Source organism: Saimiri boliviensis, chromosome 5, assembly GCF_048565385.1.
Source record: "Saimiri boliviensis isolate mSaiBol1 chromosome 5, mSaiBol1.pri, whole genome shotgun sequence".
NCBI classification, from domain to species: Eukaryota; Metazoa; Chordata; class Mammalia; order Primates; family Cebidae; genus Saimiri; species Saimiri boliviensis.
In genome coordinates, this window is record NC_133453.1 from 19,649,274 (window position 1) to 19,668,093 (window position 18,820).

Here is an 18,820-nt window from a genome sequence, read left to right on the forward strand (position 1 = left end):
AAACTCGCCCCAAGGAGCGCTTCGGAGCGGAAGCGCCATAAAGACCAAACAGGGCAAGGTGGCCGAGGGTGGCGGCGGCGGGCGCGCGTGTGCAGCTCTGCCGGGCGCGCGGGGCGCGGACACGTCGGCCCTCCTCAGGGCGCGGCCGCAGAGGCACAGGGCAACTTAGAGACTTCTTTGATTTCAGTCACAGAGCGTTTTCCTCCATCTCGAACCGCCCGTGGTGGGAGAAAGGGTTGCCGACCTCTTCCCGGGCTCCCCTCGGTCCATTCAGAGCCTCTCGAAGCTCCCTCCACCTCCCGGGGGCTCGACCTTCGAGGTGACGTGGGGGATCCCGCTGGCTCCCTACGGCGGGCGGGGGCGGGGATAGAGCCGCGCTCGCCCCCTCGAGCCCCGAGAGACCGCGCGCCCCGCGGAGCCCCGAGGGGGAGGAGCCTGCGCGGTGGAGGCGGGGCCTCGGCCGCCCCGTGTGCGCCGCCATTGGCCGCGGGCCCCGGACTGGCGGGTCACGTCACCGGCCCGGCCCGCCCCCTTGGCAATGTCTTCAGCCCGCTGCTCTCCTAACTTCAGCATTTATTCCACTGGGAGAGCAGCGGCAGGAGCAGCGTTGGCACCGGCGAACCATGGCTGGGATTTTCTATTTCGCCCTCTTTTCGTGTCTCTTCGGGATTTGCGACGCTGTCACCGGTTCCAGGGTGTACCCCGCGAATGAAGGTAAGAGCGGGACGGCCTTTCTGTGGTCGGGGACAGCGGGGGGCCATCGCGGGTGAGGGGTCCTCAGGAGCGCAGGGCCGGCTGGTGCAGGGGGCGCCCGGCGTGAGCGGTGCGTCCCGATTCGGGAGAAGGAGCCCGGGGCGGGGGGATCGGCGAAGGGGCGGCGGGGAACTGCCGGGCGGCCCTGTCCCGAGGCGGTGACCCGTGCACGCGGCGGGTCTGTCCAAGTTTGTAACGAAAGGCCAAAGTTTATCAGCATCCGCCGGCGAGGCCCGCTCGAGGCGCCCCGAGGGGATGCACGGAAGCCAACGCCAAGATTAAAAAAAAAAAAAAAATTACGAGAACCGTGTCCTCCCCCGAGCCAGCCCGGGGCGACGGGGAAACGCAGCCTGGAGCACAGTGAGAGGGCTTGGTACTCCCGGGTTCTAGCAACAGCCTTTCGAGCTCTGGTTTCTGCAAAGTTTCCCGAGCCCTGAGCTTATCGGGACCCGGCTGCGGGGCCTGCTCCGCAGCGCAGCGGTCGTGGCGCGGCTCGTCAGACGCCAGTGACCTGATTTCTAGCACCCGGCGTCAGACACCTTTCTCCTCGCCAAGCCCAGCGCCCCGAGGGTGCGATTGCGGGCCTGAGGGGCCCGAGCTCTTCACCCCGCAGACTTGGGGAACCCGCGGGCAAGTTGAACGCAGTCGAGTTTTTGCTTTTCGCCCCAGAATTGCACACTGTTTAGAGCTAGCGTGCGGGATCGACGGGATCCAGCTAGGTGCTCAATTTTCTGTGCATCGGTTCGGACGTGCTGGGAGGATTGTACGTGGCTGTGTGTCTGTATCGGGAAGTGGGGGGGGGGATCATTTAGTTCATGAGGAACCCAGGGAGAGGCGACGTGTGTGTGCGTGTCTCTGTGTGTGCGTGTGCATGTCTCTGTGTGTGTGTGTGTGCACGGGCGCGCGCGCGTTCAACTGCGTGTATGTAGGTGCTCGAATGCCTGCGTGGAAGCGGACGCGGAGGATTGTATGTCCCCGCGCAAGTGTCCTGAATGTGTGCGTGTGTGTTCCAGTGTATGTTCGTGCTGTGTTCCAGCATATGCTCGTGCTCCGGCCTGTGTGCATCTAGTCTCACATCCGTCTCTCATTCTTCTCCCTTCCTGCATCCATCTATCTATCCTTCCGTCCATGCATCTATCTATCCATCCATTCATCCTTCTATCTCTCCGTTCATCCGTCCGTCCGTCCATGGATCCATCCATAACGCATCCATACATCTATCCGTCCGTCCATCCATCCATCCATCCATCCAACCATCCATTCATTCAAATCTCCATCTATCCAGACATCCGTCCATCCATCCCTGTGCAATCTATCATTTTCTCTGTTCCGAAGGAGGGAGCCAAAAACCAACTTAGCCTTGGCTGGGCAGCCAGTACTCAGAGCTCTCCAGACGGAGGCTCCGAGAGATTTATGCACCTGCCCACAGACATCGCTTGGGAGGAAAGGAGCGCTCTCTCTCCCTCTGGATCGCCCCTCTCCTTCCGACGTGGCTTCTGGTGGTTCTTGTGCTCTCTCGGCCGCCGCCGCCCCAAGGTCCCTAGGGTTATTCATTCGCCTGAGCGGAATCGTGGATCCCGGGTTCGCCTGGCCACTTCGCACACTTGTTAGGACGTCCCCTGAGACCTCTCTCGCCCCAGATGCAGAGTCTGTTTTCGTTCTTTTTTCGCCGTTTTTTTTGCTTTTTCTTTTGGAAGAAAAACTTGGGAGCCCAAGACAAAAAGGCGCTGAGAACCCTAGGCTAATGTTGAAGGGGAAGGGGGATGTCTGTTCCCCTCCCCTCCCCCATCTTCCCCTTAAAAATTAATTCATTTTGTTGCTTTTTATTCCCATCACGTTTCCTTTTCTCCCTTTTACCCTCCCTTTCTACTCCCTCCCTTTTTTTGTAAATTGGGTCTTATTGTTCCCTTTGTGTCCCTAATCCACCTTACATAAATCCAAATGGATGTAGCGGGCTTTTCTCTAGGGACAGAGAAGAGAGAATGGTTGCTGGGGGTGGGGGTGGGGGGGGCGTGGGGGGGGGCGTGGGGGGGGCGGGAACTCCAGGCGGGAGCGACCCAGGGAAGGCTCTACATTTTAAAATCATTAACAGACCCCAGGAATTCAGACACCCCGGAAAAACCAGGGGAAAGAGACTGATTTTTAACTCCATTGACTTTAAGGCGAAATGAGAGGGGAAGTGGGCAGAATCCAGGGGTCTGGGGGTAGCTTGAGAGTTGGGGTGCCCATGAGCACGGATGAGGCCTTCCCATTCCCACCCCTCCCCCAACCTGAAGAATCAGCCTGGCTGATCAAATTAATAACCCAGTGGTTCCTTTGAGGTGGGCCTTTCGACCCACAGAACTGCAGATCTCGGTGGGAAAGAGGGGTTTCGAATTCACTGCGTCCCTTTGAATGTTCCCCGTACCTAGCGGTGTTCTAGCAGGAGCGGGGTACCGCAGCTGAGTGGGCTGTCCTTCCTTCCCCTCAAGCTTTGACACACTCTAGGTGTAAGCACAAGCACACTCAAGCCGTTAGGCAGCACTCCATACCTAAAATTCAAGCCAGTGATTTCCTACGGCTGGAAGACAAGTCTCTGATTGTCCCCCAACACATCTTGAGAAGGAGAGAGTACTTTAGGTGTATTTGCATTCTGATTCTACACATCTGGCATTCCCCCTTTCTGAAACTTTGATATTTAAAAAAGCAGCGGATACCGTAGTCAGGGACTATTTACTTGATGGTGAAGAGGAAAATGTTAGGGAGAGCCTTTTCTTGACCCTTTTGATAGGATACTCTCTGATAGAAGAGAGAATTCACTTGTGGCTCTGTCACCCTGATGAGTTATGTGGTCATCTGAAACTTACAAAAACAAATAATTCTGGTAGATACCAGACAGAGATGAATGCAGATTTTGCTCTGGAGTGTAACTGCTGTACGTAGATGTATGTATCTTTTTAAATTGTACTTGAGATTCTCTATTCATCCTTTTTAGAAAAATGAATCAACTGAGTCCTGGGATGGAATTTTAAATGCTAAGCAAGTTAAATAAATAAGAACCTGCAGATTTAAAGAGGGGGAGAAGATCAAATGAGTAATGATTATTTACGTAAGTGAGCCCAAGTTTAGGTTTTGATCAGGGTTGGATATGCGCACCCTCAGCACATATGGAAACGCTCAGGCAAATGGTTTTTGTGTTATTGGCTTTTTGCAATTGGAAATTAATCTATTTTTCTTTTTTCTTTTTTTTTTTTCTTTTTTTTGCAGTTACATTATTGGATTCCAGATCTGTTCAGGGAGAACTTGGGTGGATAGCAAGCCCTCTGGAAGGAGGGGTAAGTCCTGAGTTGCTCTGTGATCCAAAGGGTAAAAAAAGAGTGATTAGCAACTTTCTGAGAGTCCTAATGGCTTGATTCTTGTTGATTGTGGTGAGGGGGTCAGATTTCCGCTGTGGCCTATGAAGTGAATTACGCTTTGTTGGAGAAATCCTATACTCCCTTTGGATAGCTCTGTCATGGAAGAACTAGAAACCAAAAGGGCAGAAAGGGGTTTCAAAATTAGGAGACTGGTGGAGGCATAGACTTAGATGCCTATTTAAAACTAACATACCGACAGGAAATATGATCCAGAGACCAAATTATAATTTATGCCTATTACTGTGATGGCCATGAAGTTCTGACAGGGTTAATTTAAGAGCAATTGTCCTACTTCCAGATGAAAAAAAAAAAAGGAATCAATAAAGATACGAGAGAGAAGACATTTCTAATTGTACCTGCATGAACTGCAGAAAGTCTCTGTACCTTGTTCTCACACTCCTACGTCAGCTGCTGTTCTCTTGCACACTGAGAGACAGTCAAGTGAAATTGTCTCAGAAAACCCCCAAGCTTGTGCATTAATGGTGTTACATGAGAAACTTTTAAGTGTCTGGGGTCTTGAATCTTTGGGGACTGAGTAGCCTGGATTATAAGGTATGAAAAAAAGCATCATTTCATTTCTTCTAGAATTTGTAACACTTGTCCTCTCTGCCACTATCTTACTAGGTCAATAGCCACATTCTCCTACTCCCCCTAAATAATCAGTCAGAATGAATCAGCTTTGGAAAGAAAACAGTACGACATGCAACTGACTTCTGCCAAATCAAAGTAACTCTCAAATCCTTTAAAAAGTAACCAAATTATCCTACCTTCACAGGCTTGATAGTTTATGGCTGAGTCAACTGATTAAAAGCAATAGGGGTGAAAGATTAGAAGTCTTTAATAGGGAAAAACTGTAATGCTAGAACGCAGCATGGGCTCCCCACCCGTCCATTGAATAAAGAATTAAGAATTTTAAAATAAAGATTCATAGAGTCTGTTATCAAGGACATATTTCAGAACTAAGACTAAGGAAAAAAATAATCATGAAAATGGAGAATTTTAGGCTGTCTTGTTGCAAAGCTGGTTTTGTAATCCACGTGAAATAAAACAGATTGCCCTGTCTTTCTATTTTTCTTCCTGAACTTGACTGCCATTGGTTTGTTCTCTGCTGAAATATTCTAGTCTGCCCTCAAAACCATCTTTTTAAAGGAGGGAGGAGTGATTGGCAGGCCTCTGGCAGTGTAGACAGGCTGTATTCACCACTGATTGCAGGCAATTGCCCTCATCCTTTGAATGTGAAGAAAGGTACAGCTTTATCTTGGTGAGAGTCAGACTCACTGTTAATCCTATACTCTGGAAAGGTCACTGATTCAGGCAAGGCTTTCCCAGGCTACGTGTACCAGGGGTATTCCTTGGTAAGTTAAAATGCATTAGAACTGCTGGTAAAATTGAGAATGGAAAGTATCAGTACTTGTATTAATAAATTTAATGAGCCTCATTTTTCTTACTGGCTGCTTTTAAGTTTGAATAGAGCATACATCTAATAAAATTTTGAACCTGATTTGTTTCACTAAATATACATGTGACCTATATGAAAGCAAGGAGTGACACATTTTAGGGTTCAGTCTATAGTCTATCTAGTTTCTGGAAAACTTTTATTGCAATTTAATATGCTGGAGACATCTTGTTTTGTTTTGCTTTGTTTTTCCCTTTTCCAGAGCTCCTGAAGGAGCACCTGGGCGCTTTTTCTAGACACAAAAATTATTTTGGTTGTCTTGAAGTCTATTTAAAACTATGCGAAACTGATTGTATACAACCCACTACCTTTAATGGACTGGATAGAAGCAAGTTTTGTTGTTTTTTTTCCTTTTCCTTAAATATAGGCATGTAACATTTTAAGTATTATTGTAAGATAAATGAAATTTTATTTGTATATAAAAGAATTAGTCTCTGCAAAATATACAGTAGCCATTGAGAAATTGTGTCAAATTATAAAGTTTAATTAATCTCTAGATTTTACAATTGAAGAGGACTTTTTCAGGCTTAGAGCAAAGGGATAAATTGGATATCTATCAATGAGGAATGGATTGATGGTCTTCAAAAAGTTCTTTCTAGCAGAGAGTAAAACCATATTGAATCTTAATCATTTTTAAATCTCTGCTTGCAGTTAGGACATTTAATGCCTTTATTCACTGTTAACTTGAGATAGTAATTTGATTTGATAATGACATTTATTTGTTGTTGTTGGTATGCTTGAAAAGAAAAAAACAAACTTGATTTGACAGTACCACCAAGGAAAGTATGCATTAGAATCAGAGACAATCCATTGTTTGTCTTATAAGAACACTAAGCAGGACTTGAGAATTAGGGAAAGTGTTGGCTCCTGATAACATCACTGTAACAAAAAGCTACTTTCTTGGTAATATTCATTTAAAAGAGTATATTGAATCGCTGACACTGATTATAAAATACAAAACTAGGGGAGGATTTGTCACTGTTCCGGTGAATTGATCAATGTGGTTAGACAATTAAGTTCAAGCTGAAAAGTTCACATTAGACCTGAATTACCCTCTAAGAACTCTGTGGAGATACCCTATGTGCCTTCATTTTCATTGATAAATGTGTTTTTCCATATTCCCATTGTTCTGAGAAGAGAAACATGCTAAGTAGGTTTTTTTTGAAGATGGGAATCTATTTTCGGATTTACATGAATTTCCTAAAATAAGTAAATTACTGGTGATTTTATTGCTTACCAGATAAAAAGACATTTTCATCAGCATAGGGCACTTACCCCTCCCAGTTTCAACTTTTATAATGGTGTCAGATGAAAAGGATACAGAATTTTATGCCTTATGGACCTCCACACAGTAACATTTCCATCCATTAAGAGTTTTCCAGTGCACAGTTGGGAAACCTGTTAAGAGATACATTATGATTCTATGTACTTCATTGGACTGCATGGAGCTTTAAGTGGAGCTATTACAGAATACAATATTTTTAAAACTATCTTTTGTTCCTTCTAATTATGTTCATGTGTTCGTTAGATACTTAAGCTGATTTATAATAGATCTATATCAATGCATTGCTGTAGATGTTAATGAAAAATTCGAGGCTGCCTACCAGCCTAGTAGAAGCTCCAAAAGTTTTGCTGCTTTTGAGATTATTTTTAAAAGCTATAATGACAGTGAAACTATTACTTTAATCACAGTGAATTCTGCTGAATTCAAGTTGTCCTACCCATTAGATTCTTCATGTTAGGAAATAAAATGCAAAGAAAATGATGCCCTCTCCTTTCATTTTATGGGGACTTCAGTCATAAACATCACTTGCTATTTTGTTTTTAACGTCATTGGCAGAATCAGAAGCAAAACATGAATACTTTCTAGTTTTGTTATTTGTCTGTGTTTTAAAAATGAGAACGTGTACAAATTTAATAGAATACACACTCTTGAAAGTTGTCTACTATAATGAATGACAGCATATTTGAGAAATCCAACCTTAAAATTTACTCCCTGTCTACCTAGGATTACAGAAACCAGAATGGTGGGATTTTCTTTTCCCCTTTAAAGAATAGTGAGGGTGCCAAAAAAATCAATTGCCTTTTTTTTTTTTTTTTTTTTTTTAAAGGTATTAGAGAGCAAAGTTCTGACAGGAGCACTGCTAATTAACTGATAATTGTCTTCCTTTGGCAAGCTCTACTCTTCCTGCCCTTAATTTGCAGGGCTCTGCTCAGTGGTTGAAACAATACACATACTAGTTTTTCATTTATGAGTAAATTTGAACTGTTGCCACTCGAAATTGTAGCTGTTGTAATAGGTGAATTTGAGGTCGTTGGACCACCACAAGGAACCGCTAAGAACTCACAAGTAGTAAATCCACCATTGCCTCTGGATTTCAGGCACAAGATTGAAACAATTAAAAAAAAAAAAAAACAAAAAACACTTCCTCAGTAAAATATTATCTCCCATAAGGTCTTTTATTAGTGATGATTGGTGCTCAGTAGTTTGCTTCATTATTGAAAGAAAAATAATCAGGTGTCCTATGAGAATAAAATGGGATTGATAAATCACTGCATGATGAAACTTCATAGTTGATACATCTGCTTTGGATCTTTGCAGTGGGAGGAAGTGAGTATCATGGATGAAAAAAATACACCAATCCGAACCTATCAAGTGTGCAACGTGATGGAACCCAGCCAGAATAACTGGCTACGAACTGATTGGATCACCCGTGAAGGGGCTCAGAGGGTATATATTGAGATTAAATTCACCTTGAGGGACTGCAATAGTCTTCCGGGTGTCATGGGGACTTGCAAGGAGACGTTTAACCTGTACTACTACGAATCAGACAACGACAAAGAGCGTTTCATCAGAGAGAGCCAATTTGCCAAAATTGACACCATTGCTGCTGATGAGAGCTTCACCCAAGTGGACATTGGCGACAGAATCATGAAGCTGAACACCGAGATTCGGGATGTAGGACCGTTGAGCAAAAAGGGGTTTTACCTGGCTTTTCAGGATGTGGGGGCCTGCATCGCCCTGGTATCAGTCCGTGTGTTCTATAAGAAGTGTCCACTCACGGTCCGCAATCTGGCCCAGTTTCCCGACACCATTACAGGGGCCGATACGTCTTCCCTGGTGGAAGTTCGAGGCTCCTGTGTCAACAACTCAGAAGAGAAGGATGTGCCAAAAATGTACTGTGGGGCAGATGGTGAATGGCTGGTACCCATTGGCAACTGTCTATGCAACGCTGGGCATGAGGAGCGGAGCGGAGAATGCCAAGGTAAGAGGGGCCATATTGTAGTTTTTTCACTGGGGCTTGGTGCAAGTAATTAAATCAGAGATGAGACTAAATGGAGTAAAGCCAGTAATTAGCAGCCCCTGTGGGATGTGGTGGGCCATAGGGGTCTAATGAGTAAGTGCTATAGCTCCAGGTGGCAAGGCTAAGACGTTTCTAATACTGACAAAATAAATGATGCTGCTGTAATCAGCACAAAGCCAAACACATTTGCTAACAGGCACTTAGATCTGAACCCGCTTGATGCGCCCTCTGAAATGTAAATGAACAAGCTGAAGAAACGGCCTTGATTGATCCTTACGTAAAGAGGGCGGACATATTTTTGAGTCACAGTTTTCCTGTCTATGGACTTGGTAAAATGACAAAGATTCTAAATATCTCTCTCGTCTTCTGCATATGTGAGTGAATGATCTAAATGTGAAATTAGGATTAAGTTGCTCCCATTCCCTCCCACTGATTAAAATCGAGTGAAGAAAGTCCATTTTTTCTTTCTGCCTTGTGGATGGGTGGAGATGTGGCCCAACAAAGCGGAGTGACAGTGTTTCAAGTACATTCTGTTCCCTGAACACCCACTGATGGGGTCTCTAAATGAGATTAATCTTGACGAAAGGCTTCTTTATTTCTCTGAGGAGGTGATAATAAAGCAATCGAGTCTTCTCATTTGATCTGTGGTCAGAAGCAATAGCAAATTGTGACCCAATTAGTTACTGATTCCAGTTATCGAGTTTTTGAAGAAATCTATGTATTTTTATCATATTAATTACTATTTATCATATTACTAAGCAAATTTTTTTTTCTCACCTAAGGTTCAGTGTATGCAATTTACTTTTACCTTCTTACCCCTTCCTGTTAGAATACTGGGGAATTTATAAAGTCCTTAGCTTTATAGAAACTTTGAGTAAGAAATGACAGTAATTCCTATGTATACGGATTGTTTGTCATGCGTGAAATAAGACTTTATTCCAAGTTTTTGCCTTGCTTGGTATTTGTTTTTATAATAGTAGTTATCAATAGCTTGCGGCTGCCAATCCCGTTATGGTTACTACTAAATAGTTAGAATGTAATTCTGGTCTCATCTATGGAACAATCAGATTGGTCTTTTCTCCAGGTAATTGTTGAGCTATAGACAGCATTGCCACGTGGTTCATCTGATTTGGTGATTAAAGAGCCTGAAATCACTGACTGCCAAACAATTTGTCTGGCATTTCAACCATCTTAATGACAGGGCGGGATTGACTATGGGACAGTCCACTTGATTGAAAATCCACAGTTATAACCTGAAGAAAATTGCGTTTTTTTGTGGTTTAGTATCATAAAGTTATGCATTACTTTTTTCATAGTTGACGCTTTTCTAAAGTGCCATTCCTGCTTGGCACTAGTTATTTCTAGGAGTAACTAGCAGCGAATGTTCTTTCATTTCATTGTAAATAGAACAAAGACTGGCTATCTTTTCTGTCTACCCAGAGTTAAAAATAACAACAGCAACACAAGGAAATGTGTAAAGTTAAAAGTTTACAAGTTGGAATTTAAGGTTTTTAAAAAATAAACATTAATGCCTTGATATTTTGTTTGCTTTTGACTTAGCAACTACTACATGAGCTGTACCGAATAGATACCCCAAAGTATATTCTGGCATTAATATAAGAAAATATGTGAGTGCATTGTTACTGGCAACTAAATTACAATGATCATAGCAGTAACAGTGAAATGAGCAGAGCAATGACATCCCGTCACATTTTAGAGTAAATTTTTCTGCCTTTTCCATTTTGTAAGACAGGACCTGCACATCTTCACATGTCAAGATTCTTATATATATTTTAAAAACATATATGTTGCCTTCCATTTCCTGCTAAAATGTTCACTCTTTTAGCATTAGTACAGGTTCGTGTATCTAATGTCATTGATTTTCTTATGTCACAGAGCCCAGTAACTCATACATTGCTATATTGTGACACTCCTTGACATTTTTACAACCAAAATTAGAAAAGAGAAAAAGATGGTGGGCAAAGTGAAAATAAAGGCAATTGAACATTTTTCTGGTTTGCTTTATGGAAATAGTTTTGGGGATCCAGTTAATCATGTGGTTCTTTGAAGGGGAGAGATTCAGTGTTTCAGATCTAGCCCGCTTCCGAGCAAGCTGTTCCTACATGAGGCCAGATATTTAACAGAAGAAGAAGGTGGATTAAGTCGTTTTTGAGAACCTTCAGTGCTTTCAGGCATGTCAACCAAGTTTGTTTTTTGTTTTTGTTTTGCTTTTACTTTTGTTTTTGTTATTTTGGGTTTTTTTTCCTGCTAATAAAATGATTAACTCTTTCAAGACATTTTTTTTGCATAAGACCTGCACTTTGATTGCTTGTTTCTATTATTGCCATGTGAAAATTTCTGATGAAGTTAGGTAAGAAAAAACTTGAATGACAAAGGATTCCAAGGTTGAGTGAGACTTTGAAAAGATCACTGGAGACTGTAAAAGTCTTGGAATCTTGGAGTAATAAAAATGGTTGGCCCTATCTTTGACATCAACTCAGGCATCAAGAGTAGTGCCCAGGTACAGTGGAAAGAATATGGAGACAAGGAAAGATTTATGAATTTGGTCATTTAGCTAGATGACCTTGAGCATGTTTCTTAAACCCTGTGAGCCTTGGTTTGTTCATTCGTAAAATGGGATGATAATAGTTATATTTAGTTTACAGACTTGTGATGAGGACTTGGGGCAGTAAGACTGAGAGAAGTCACCTTATAGATCATGCAACAATTTCATACTAGCATTTCTTTTGTCACTGTGCTCTTCCCAAGGTCATAGCTATTGACTTTTAAGAGTGTTGCAGTGAAACAGGAAAAGGGAAATCCATCCCCTGACCACTCTTTGACATCAAGGCTAAGTAAGGATAGGAAGCATCTCTCTCCTTTGCCCTAACAAAGAACAATATACATTTTTACACTTGGTATTGAAAATATTACTTGGAGGATGTCATCTTTTTCCCCTCTTGGTAGGAAAGAGAACTTTCCTTTGAACGAGAGAAAAGTGACTTGTGGGTAGGACAAGAAAGAGGGTGTAAAGAAAGCTTAAGAAAGAATATAAAGGAAAACTGGGCAAGTCTTCAGAACTTTGGCAGCAGGTTCCTCCCCAATTGTCTTTTCAATGGTTCTACTGTGGCAGGACAAATAGAAGAACAGGTGAAAGGTCACCTCCTTCCTCATCCATCTTCCTTGGGGTCCGGGAGGTCAGAGCGAAGATTGATTAAGATCTTAAATGTTTGACAAAGGATCCTTGGGCAAAAAATGGGCAGGGAGGGTGGGGGCCTGGGGTGTGCTGTTTGACTCTAACCCTGATCATCCACTGGAGTCGTCAAAGGACCCTGGGGACAGACCTACACTTCCTCTTGCAGTTCCTACCCCCAGCAGCACATGCTAATGGAGGGGAAGGACGAGGGCAGGGGGATGGCGGGCTTGCCCTCTGAAGCAGCTGCAAGTTCATTCTGCTCTTGAATCACATTCTCTGAAATGATTTGGCTTGGCCTCAGTAGAACAACAATGTGTGTGAGCTACGTACCCATCTTCTCAAGGAGAATGTATGCCAGGAATTAGCAGCCCTTTGAACTTGCCTAGTGATTGGATGCAGAGGGTAATACAATGATTCCACTTAGTCCAGCTTCCAGGCCACATCAGACTGTTAGAAAAAGGAAACAAAATCCACTTCAGACATCTCCTTCCGGACAGATACACCCCTACTGAAGAAATGTTCCAGATGTTTTACAGGACTGTTTTCATTGCTTTAGAAATATTAAGTAGAAGGAAGAGAGGAAAATATCCCGTTTTTAAAATTTAAATTTATTTTTATTATTTTTTTTTTAATACAAGAGATGAGGTCTCGCTATGTTGCCTAGGCTGGTCTTGAACTTCTGGCCTCAAGTGACCTTCTTAACTCAGTCTCCCAAAGTGCTGGGATTACAGGTATGAGCCATCACACCCGGCCTAAAACCTTCTTTATTAGCTTATTTTTTGCCTGATTAAAAAGCTGAAAAATGAAAGGAGAGCTCCAGATTTTCTCTGTAAGAAATATTAATCAGCAGTTTTCAGGGTATACATATAAAAATAATACCAGTACAAAGAAAACATTGTTTTGGAGTCACTTGAGGCCAAATAATTACCACTGTCACAAAATTAAGCTAGGTAAGAATCAAGCCTTGCTGAACTATACAATTTTGCTGTATCTTGAGGTTATCAATATTATAATGTATTCATATCAGCAAAAGGTATCATATTAAAAGCTTCTGAAAGAAAGAACAAGATAGAAATGTTCCAGTGGTTTTACAATAACAAACTTGTGATCTGAAAAGAGGGAGAGAGCTATATCAAAAAATGATTAGTTTTTCAAATATACTATAGAAGGAGCTTAGGAGGAAGAAGTAATGGAAAGGAAGTATTTAAATTCTAGTTCACAGAGATGCTCCTTCATATCCTTTGCACTTTTGAAATTTTTCTTCTACCTTTGAATCATGCCATTAAGAATCAATTGCTTGAACACAGGCTGCTTTTATCTCCAGCTTTGAAGCATAGCTGTGATCATCGAAAAACATAATTTTTTATCTATTAGAAGAGCAGCATTTAATTATTGTCCTTTTTCTGTTATTCTTTTTATTTTTTCTTCTTTGTGTGACCAGGCTGCCTTTGTGAGTGTGAATCATGCAATAGTCTCTATTTGGGGTTCACCAAAGCATCACATAGGAATTATCTCAGTTAGGGATTTTTGAATATGGTATTCAAGATATGATGACTTATTTTAGTCTAACTGAGCTTCTTGGACCTTTCAGAAATGAATTAAGACATAATTATTCTGTTAAGACTTGAGCCTCTAGGAAAAAGCTTTATTAAGTGATTTTTCAGTTACCGCTGTGCAAAGCAGAGGTGGTCGTGATATAAGTTTGACTTTCACATAACTGAACTTTACTACTTAAATTGGGGGAGGAGGGTAATTGGTAAATTTAACATTCCCGAAGTACTGGGTGCTTGTCAGATAAATTTCTAGTGTAGAATTACATTAAGTAAAAATTATAAGTCTTCTACTTCCTTCCCCCCAACACACACCCCCCCGTACATACACAGATACACAGACACACAGATACACACATACACACACACACAGTTTTCAAAATCTTACTCCAACATTTTACATGTTACCATATTTCACAATTTGGCAGGCAACTCAGATACAGCCATATACATATATTTTAAAAATAATAGATGGAATCATCCTTGTAATTGTCATCCTGTTTCTATGAGGCTTGACTGTCATAGATATCACTCTATATTAGAGAATATAGCTTTTCTTAATTCTCCTTCATTGAAGATTAATATTCTGTAGTATAATATACCATACTTTAACCTTTTCCTTGTTGGTAGATTGTCTCAGTATTTCCTGGTGATATTTTTAAACTGACAGTTTAATTTGTAATCATACATGTATATTTTTGTTTAAAAAATTCGATGGTTAACCTTGCTTTGTTATTTTTATGCCTTTATCTTGGACATACGAATTTAGTAGAACTTCCTTATGAAAATGTCAGTGAGGGGTACATTAGGCAGAACCAAAGTAGTAACATCAGTGATGAGTATGGAACACACGAGGTTTCATTAAATGTCCATTGAATGAATGAGTGAATGAATGAATGAATGTATAAGAAACAGTGTCCTGTTTTGTATAGAACAATTATTTGGTGGAGTTACCTTTAATGGAGTCAACATGATACATTAAAATATTTTCATGTGACTAATGTATTAACGAGTTCCTTGTTCATTATTTCTGCTCAATTGGGTCCTTTTTAAATCATGTTTTTGAATCTTCTTTACATCTGAACCTTCAAAATTCTCTACAGCACATGAAGTTAACATACAGTTAGCACAGAATGGCCAAGAACTCCCGTTAGAGTTGAGCCACTTAACCAGAAGTGCAATTGTAGACACTAACTTAGCTTCCCTAACCTAAAGTTCACGTTTGCAAATTGGTGACAATAGTATGTTATTATATATGACACACATATATGTGTGAATATATAAAGGGCTTGGCACAGTGCCTAGAAACACTTAGAAATTAAACACTTAGAAATTAAAATTGTTATTCTTATTTTTATTGTTGTTAGATGGAAATATGGTGACACTATGGGCTGTTTGATCGACAAAGAAACCATTTCATTTAGGTTCCAGAGTAGAGTTTTTTGTATGGTTGGTTTTGACTTTTTGCAGAGACAGTGGTGACACAGGGTAGAGTGGAGGGATGGTACCAAATGGCTGGTCTTGTTTACATTGATCCAGTCCTCTGTGCCCCAAGTCACTGTGGTTCTCAAAATGTGGTCCAGCTATGTTCCCCAAGACCCTTTCATGTGGTCTGTAAGGTCAAAACTTTCTTAATAACACTAAGATGTTATTTGCCTTTTTCTTCCAATTTTTTGTATGAGTGAACAGTGGAGTTTTTCAGAAGCTAACATTATGATATATGATAATGCTGTTAAACTGAATACAGAAGCAAATACAGTGGTCCCCTTTAACTTTGGGGGATTTGTTCCAAGACCCTCAGAAGATGCCTGAAAGCTCATATAGCATCAAACCCTTAAACATGTTTCCTCCTATTCATACATACCTATGCTAAAGTTTAAGTTATAAATTACGCACAGTGAGAGAATGCCAACAACAATAATAAAACAGAACAATTATAACACTATATATTTTTTAATTATTTGCATATAGTTTCTATCTTTTTTTTCTGTCTCTTTCTCAAAAATATCTTACTGTACTGTATGTACCTTTGGTGGCTAAAAGCACAGAAAGCCGAATCACGGGTATAAGGAGACTACTGTACTCTGGTCCTCTGTTAAACCAGAAATGCAAGAAATATGAAAAAAACAAAAGTCGCAAAACAATGTCATTTTTTCAGTAAGTTTTGTTTTGGACAACAGTGGTCTTCTTTTTTAATTAAAATATTTGTGTATACATGTCATGAGTTATTGTTATTTTTCAATGAATGCAAAGTAATTTAAAAATCTTTTCAGTTTCAATTTATGCTGATAAATATTAGTAGTTATAACTCACATAAACGAAAACATTCTCGATACGTTTTCAGAGTGTAAGGATGTTCTGAGACCAGAAAGGTTGAGAGCCATGGCACCTGGTCCATCACCTTTGAGTTTCTTTGTAAGGTTAACACAGTCTGCACTTGCGTGGGTCATGGAGAGGTTTTAAAATGAAAATGAAATAAGAAAGCTCTGAAAACTTTTTCATGATCTGGGAGACTTAGGTAGTTTAGACGAATGACATTTTATTTACTCAACCCTTTAGATGTTTCTATAAAATTAGGCAGCAATTTATAGCTCTTGGCTTTTTAAAAACTGGTTATCTGTGTCCAATAACATGGCTCAGTGCTCCCTTTAGTTTTATTGTGCTTGTGAGAAGGAATGATTAAAGAAGGCCTCAGCTGTCCCCTGGACCCTGAGAGACTATCTTTTTCACTTAAGGCGTAAAACCTTTCTCCCTGTATCCCATTACAGCTGGGATCTCTGAGCTGTTTTGGGGAGGAGAACAGGTGAGATCGCTTGGTTCCATGTTCTGGAGGGTAATTAAGAATCCCATAATTAAATGGACATTTTATGAATATTCAGGGTCTATTTCTTTTTCCTGGGAAACACACATGTTGGTACTGCTTACAACTCCCTTTGGAGACCCCAGCCTTTTCTGGGTAAATGCAGGTCGTCAGCTGTCTGCCCAGCCCTGCAGTTCCAGGCAGCAGATTCTTCATTTGCATGTTCTGTATTCCCCCTCATGCAAAACAGCACACCCATTTCCCCCTTTCACAAAGGCAATGAGGGCTTCCTTTGGAAACTCCAGCCAAGATATCCTTCTGTTTATGCAGAACCCAGTGATTTAGACACCATGCAAATTAATTCAGTTTTGATTTGAATGCTTCCAGAGATTGGGGGCAGGAGGCAGAGAGGCGACTATTTGCACAGGGCTCTTTATGCACCCTCTGCCCACAGTGTGACTGATTGTCAATCTCCAGCCCCTTTGCCCCATGCGAAACAACCCAAGTTCCTGCTGCTCATTTCATTTTGACCTTTGGAAAAGGAACCCAGCTTGGTGAATCCCTTGGCTTGTCTGTTTAGTGACAGCTTCAGCTGGAATCTTGCTGTTCTTTGAGGTGGGAGGGGATGGCACTATTCAGATTATGCTAGGAATGTTCAGAAGTGTCCCAACAAAGGGCTTTAAAAAATTGTAAAGTAAGAAGATACAATTCCTTGAAAAAGAATCCTCAGATCCCAGGAAGTTCTGAGAAACAGCTTTAGGTCACTAATGGGCTGGAATCCATTCATGCCTTCAATAAGTAGATATTGGAAGTTTATGATGTACAAATCACCATTGGGATTTTCATCTGTGTTTCTTCATCTATGAACGAATACATCAATCTTCATACCTAGAATAGCAATTAAAATTTATTTTTACTTATGTCACCAGATAAAATCCTTTAAAATGTGTATTGGCTATAATTCTGTGCCTTATTATATTTGTGGATTCACTTTTGGCTGAATATTGTCTTTTGTTCCTGTCTTCCCCTCCCCGACTCCCTCCAGTGTCTCCAGATATGCCTAATTTTTAACTTTTGCTTTATTCCTTCTAGAATGGGAAAGCAAGCGTACTCCATATTTTACCCAACAAACTTAACTCTGGTTGAAACCAGCACCACCTTCTGAAAGGCCACGATCATATATGCATTCTATAAACTAGAAGAAGAGGACTTTGCATGAAATATTTTTGAAGTTCAATTAGACTTGAGTTCAAACTAATTTCACAGGGCAGAAAACAGGTATAGCTAGATGTTGCTGTGTAATTAAGTGGAGGCAAGGTCAGTTAAAACAACATATAACGTGGAAAGAGCTTTGGTTTTGCATCACATGGTCTGACAAAGTTTGATGATGCTGTTCAAAGTCCATTTGGGATGGATTATTGGGATTAAAGAGCAGCAGAATGCTCTGTACACGGTGTGTTCTCTGGTGGCATTAGCGGATGAGAAAATTCAGCTGCCTATCTATCTGGCTCTTGTTTCTCAGGGTGGATTTCCACAGACCCACACTTCTCAAAGGTGATCTTACTAACCTCTGCTTAATAAGTTACAGATCTCAAATTGCTCAAAATCCTTGAAATACCATTTGAAGTAAGTTGATTGATAATTATCATTTCCCTTCCGTTTACAGATATTTTCTGCACCAGTACAAAGCTGTGGTACAGTTTCTTAATTACCCAGATAATCCTGTTTGCTTGTATTTTTAAACGATGAAGTGCTGGGTAATTATTCAATTCTTAATAGAAGGCAAATGGCAATGTAAACAATAATTAGGATGTTAGACAGACTAATGCGCTTCAAAGCAAATTGGATTTTTTTTCATACTGTTCAGCATGAAGTCCCATAAAGCTAACAATTTAGAAGCAAGGCGAAAAAGGTTCCATTTTGTTCATATTTTATGGCGTTATCTCTTCATGGCTTGTTTCTGTGAATAGCAGTTTGCCCCAGTGAAGCCGCCTGTGCCCAAGCCAAATGTTTCTGTAACAATCGCTTCCCTGCTGTTTGACATTTGGCTATGTTCTCTCGGGGCTCCAGATTGGGCCTTTGTCTGTCTCAGATCCCAGGGGTCAGAGGTTAACAGAATACTGATTTTCTCCCATAATACCATGGCAGGTAAATATGGGCCAACCTCATGATCAGTTAAGACTCAGCTCAGTTAGGAATGCTTTTTCTCTTGGGCTTTTGTCCTTAATAACTTCCCGGATTTAAGACTTCACGTTTCCCAGCTATTGCTTTCCACAGTGGATTCTTCATTAGGATTGCAGCCGTCTCTTTTATGTGACTTCTTCCTGTAATAACCATTCACAACTAACAATAGATCCCCAGAAAT

At 41.3% G+C, this 18,820-nt stretch overlaps 1 protein-coding gene across 2 annotated transcripts in view; it reads left to right on the forward strand.

Moving 5' to 3' along the window:
* The first annotated feature begins 513 nt into the window (after window positions 1-513).
* Window positions 514-18,820, forward strand: part of EPHA4 (EPH receptor A4) — a 155,151-nt gene continuing 136,844 nt past the window's right edge. For both annotated transcript variants that reach the window (XM_003925485.4, XM_010336249.3), the window contains exons 1-3: window positions 514-714; window positions 4,000-4,067; window positions 8,207-8,870. In XM_003925485.4, coding sequence (XP_003925534.1) covers window positions 624-714; window positions 4,000-4,067; window positions 8,207-8,870 — 823 coding nt within the window. In that variant the 5' untranslated portion in view covers window positions 514-623. The remainder of the gene's footprint in view (window positions 715-3,999; window positions 4,068-8,206; window positions 8,871-18,820) is intronic.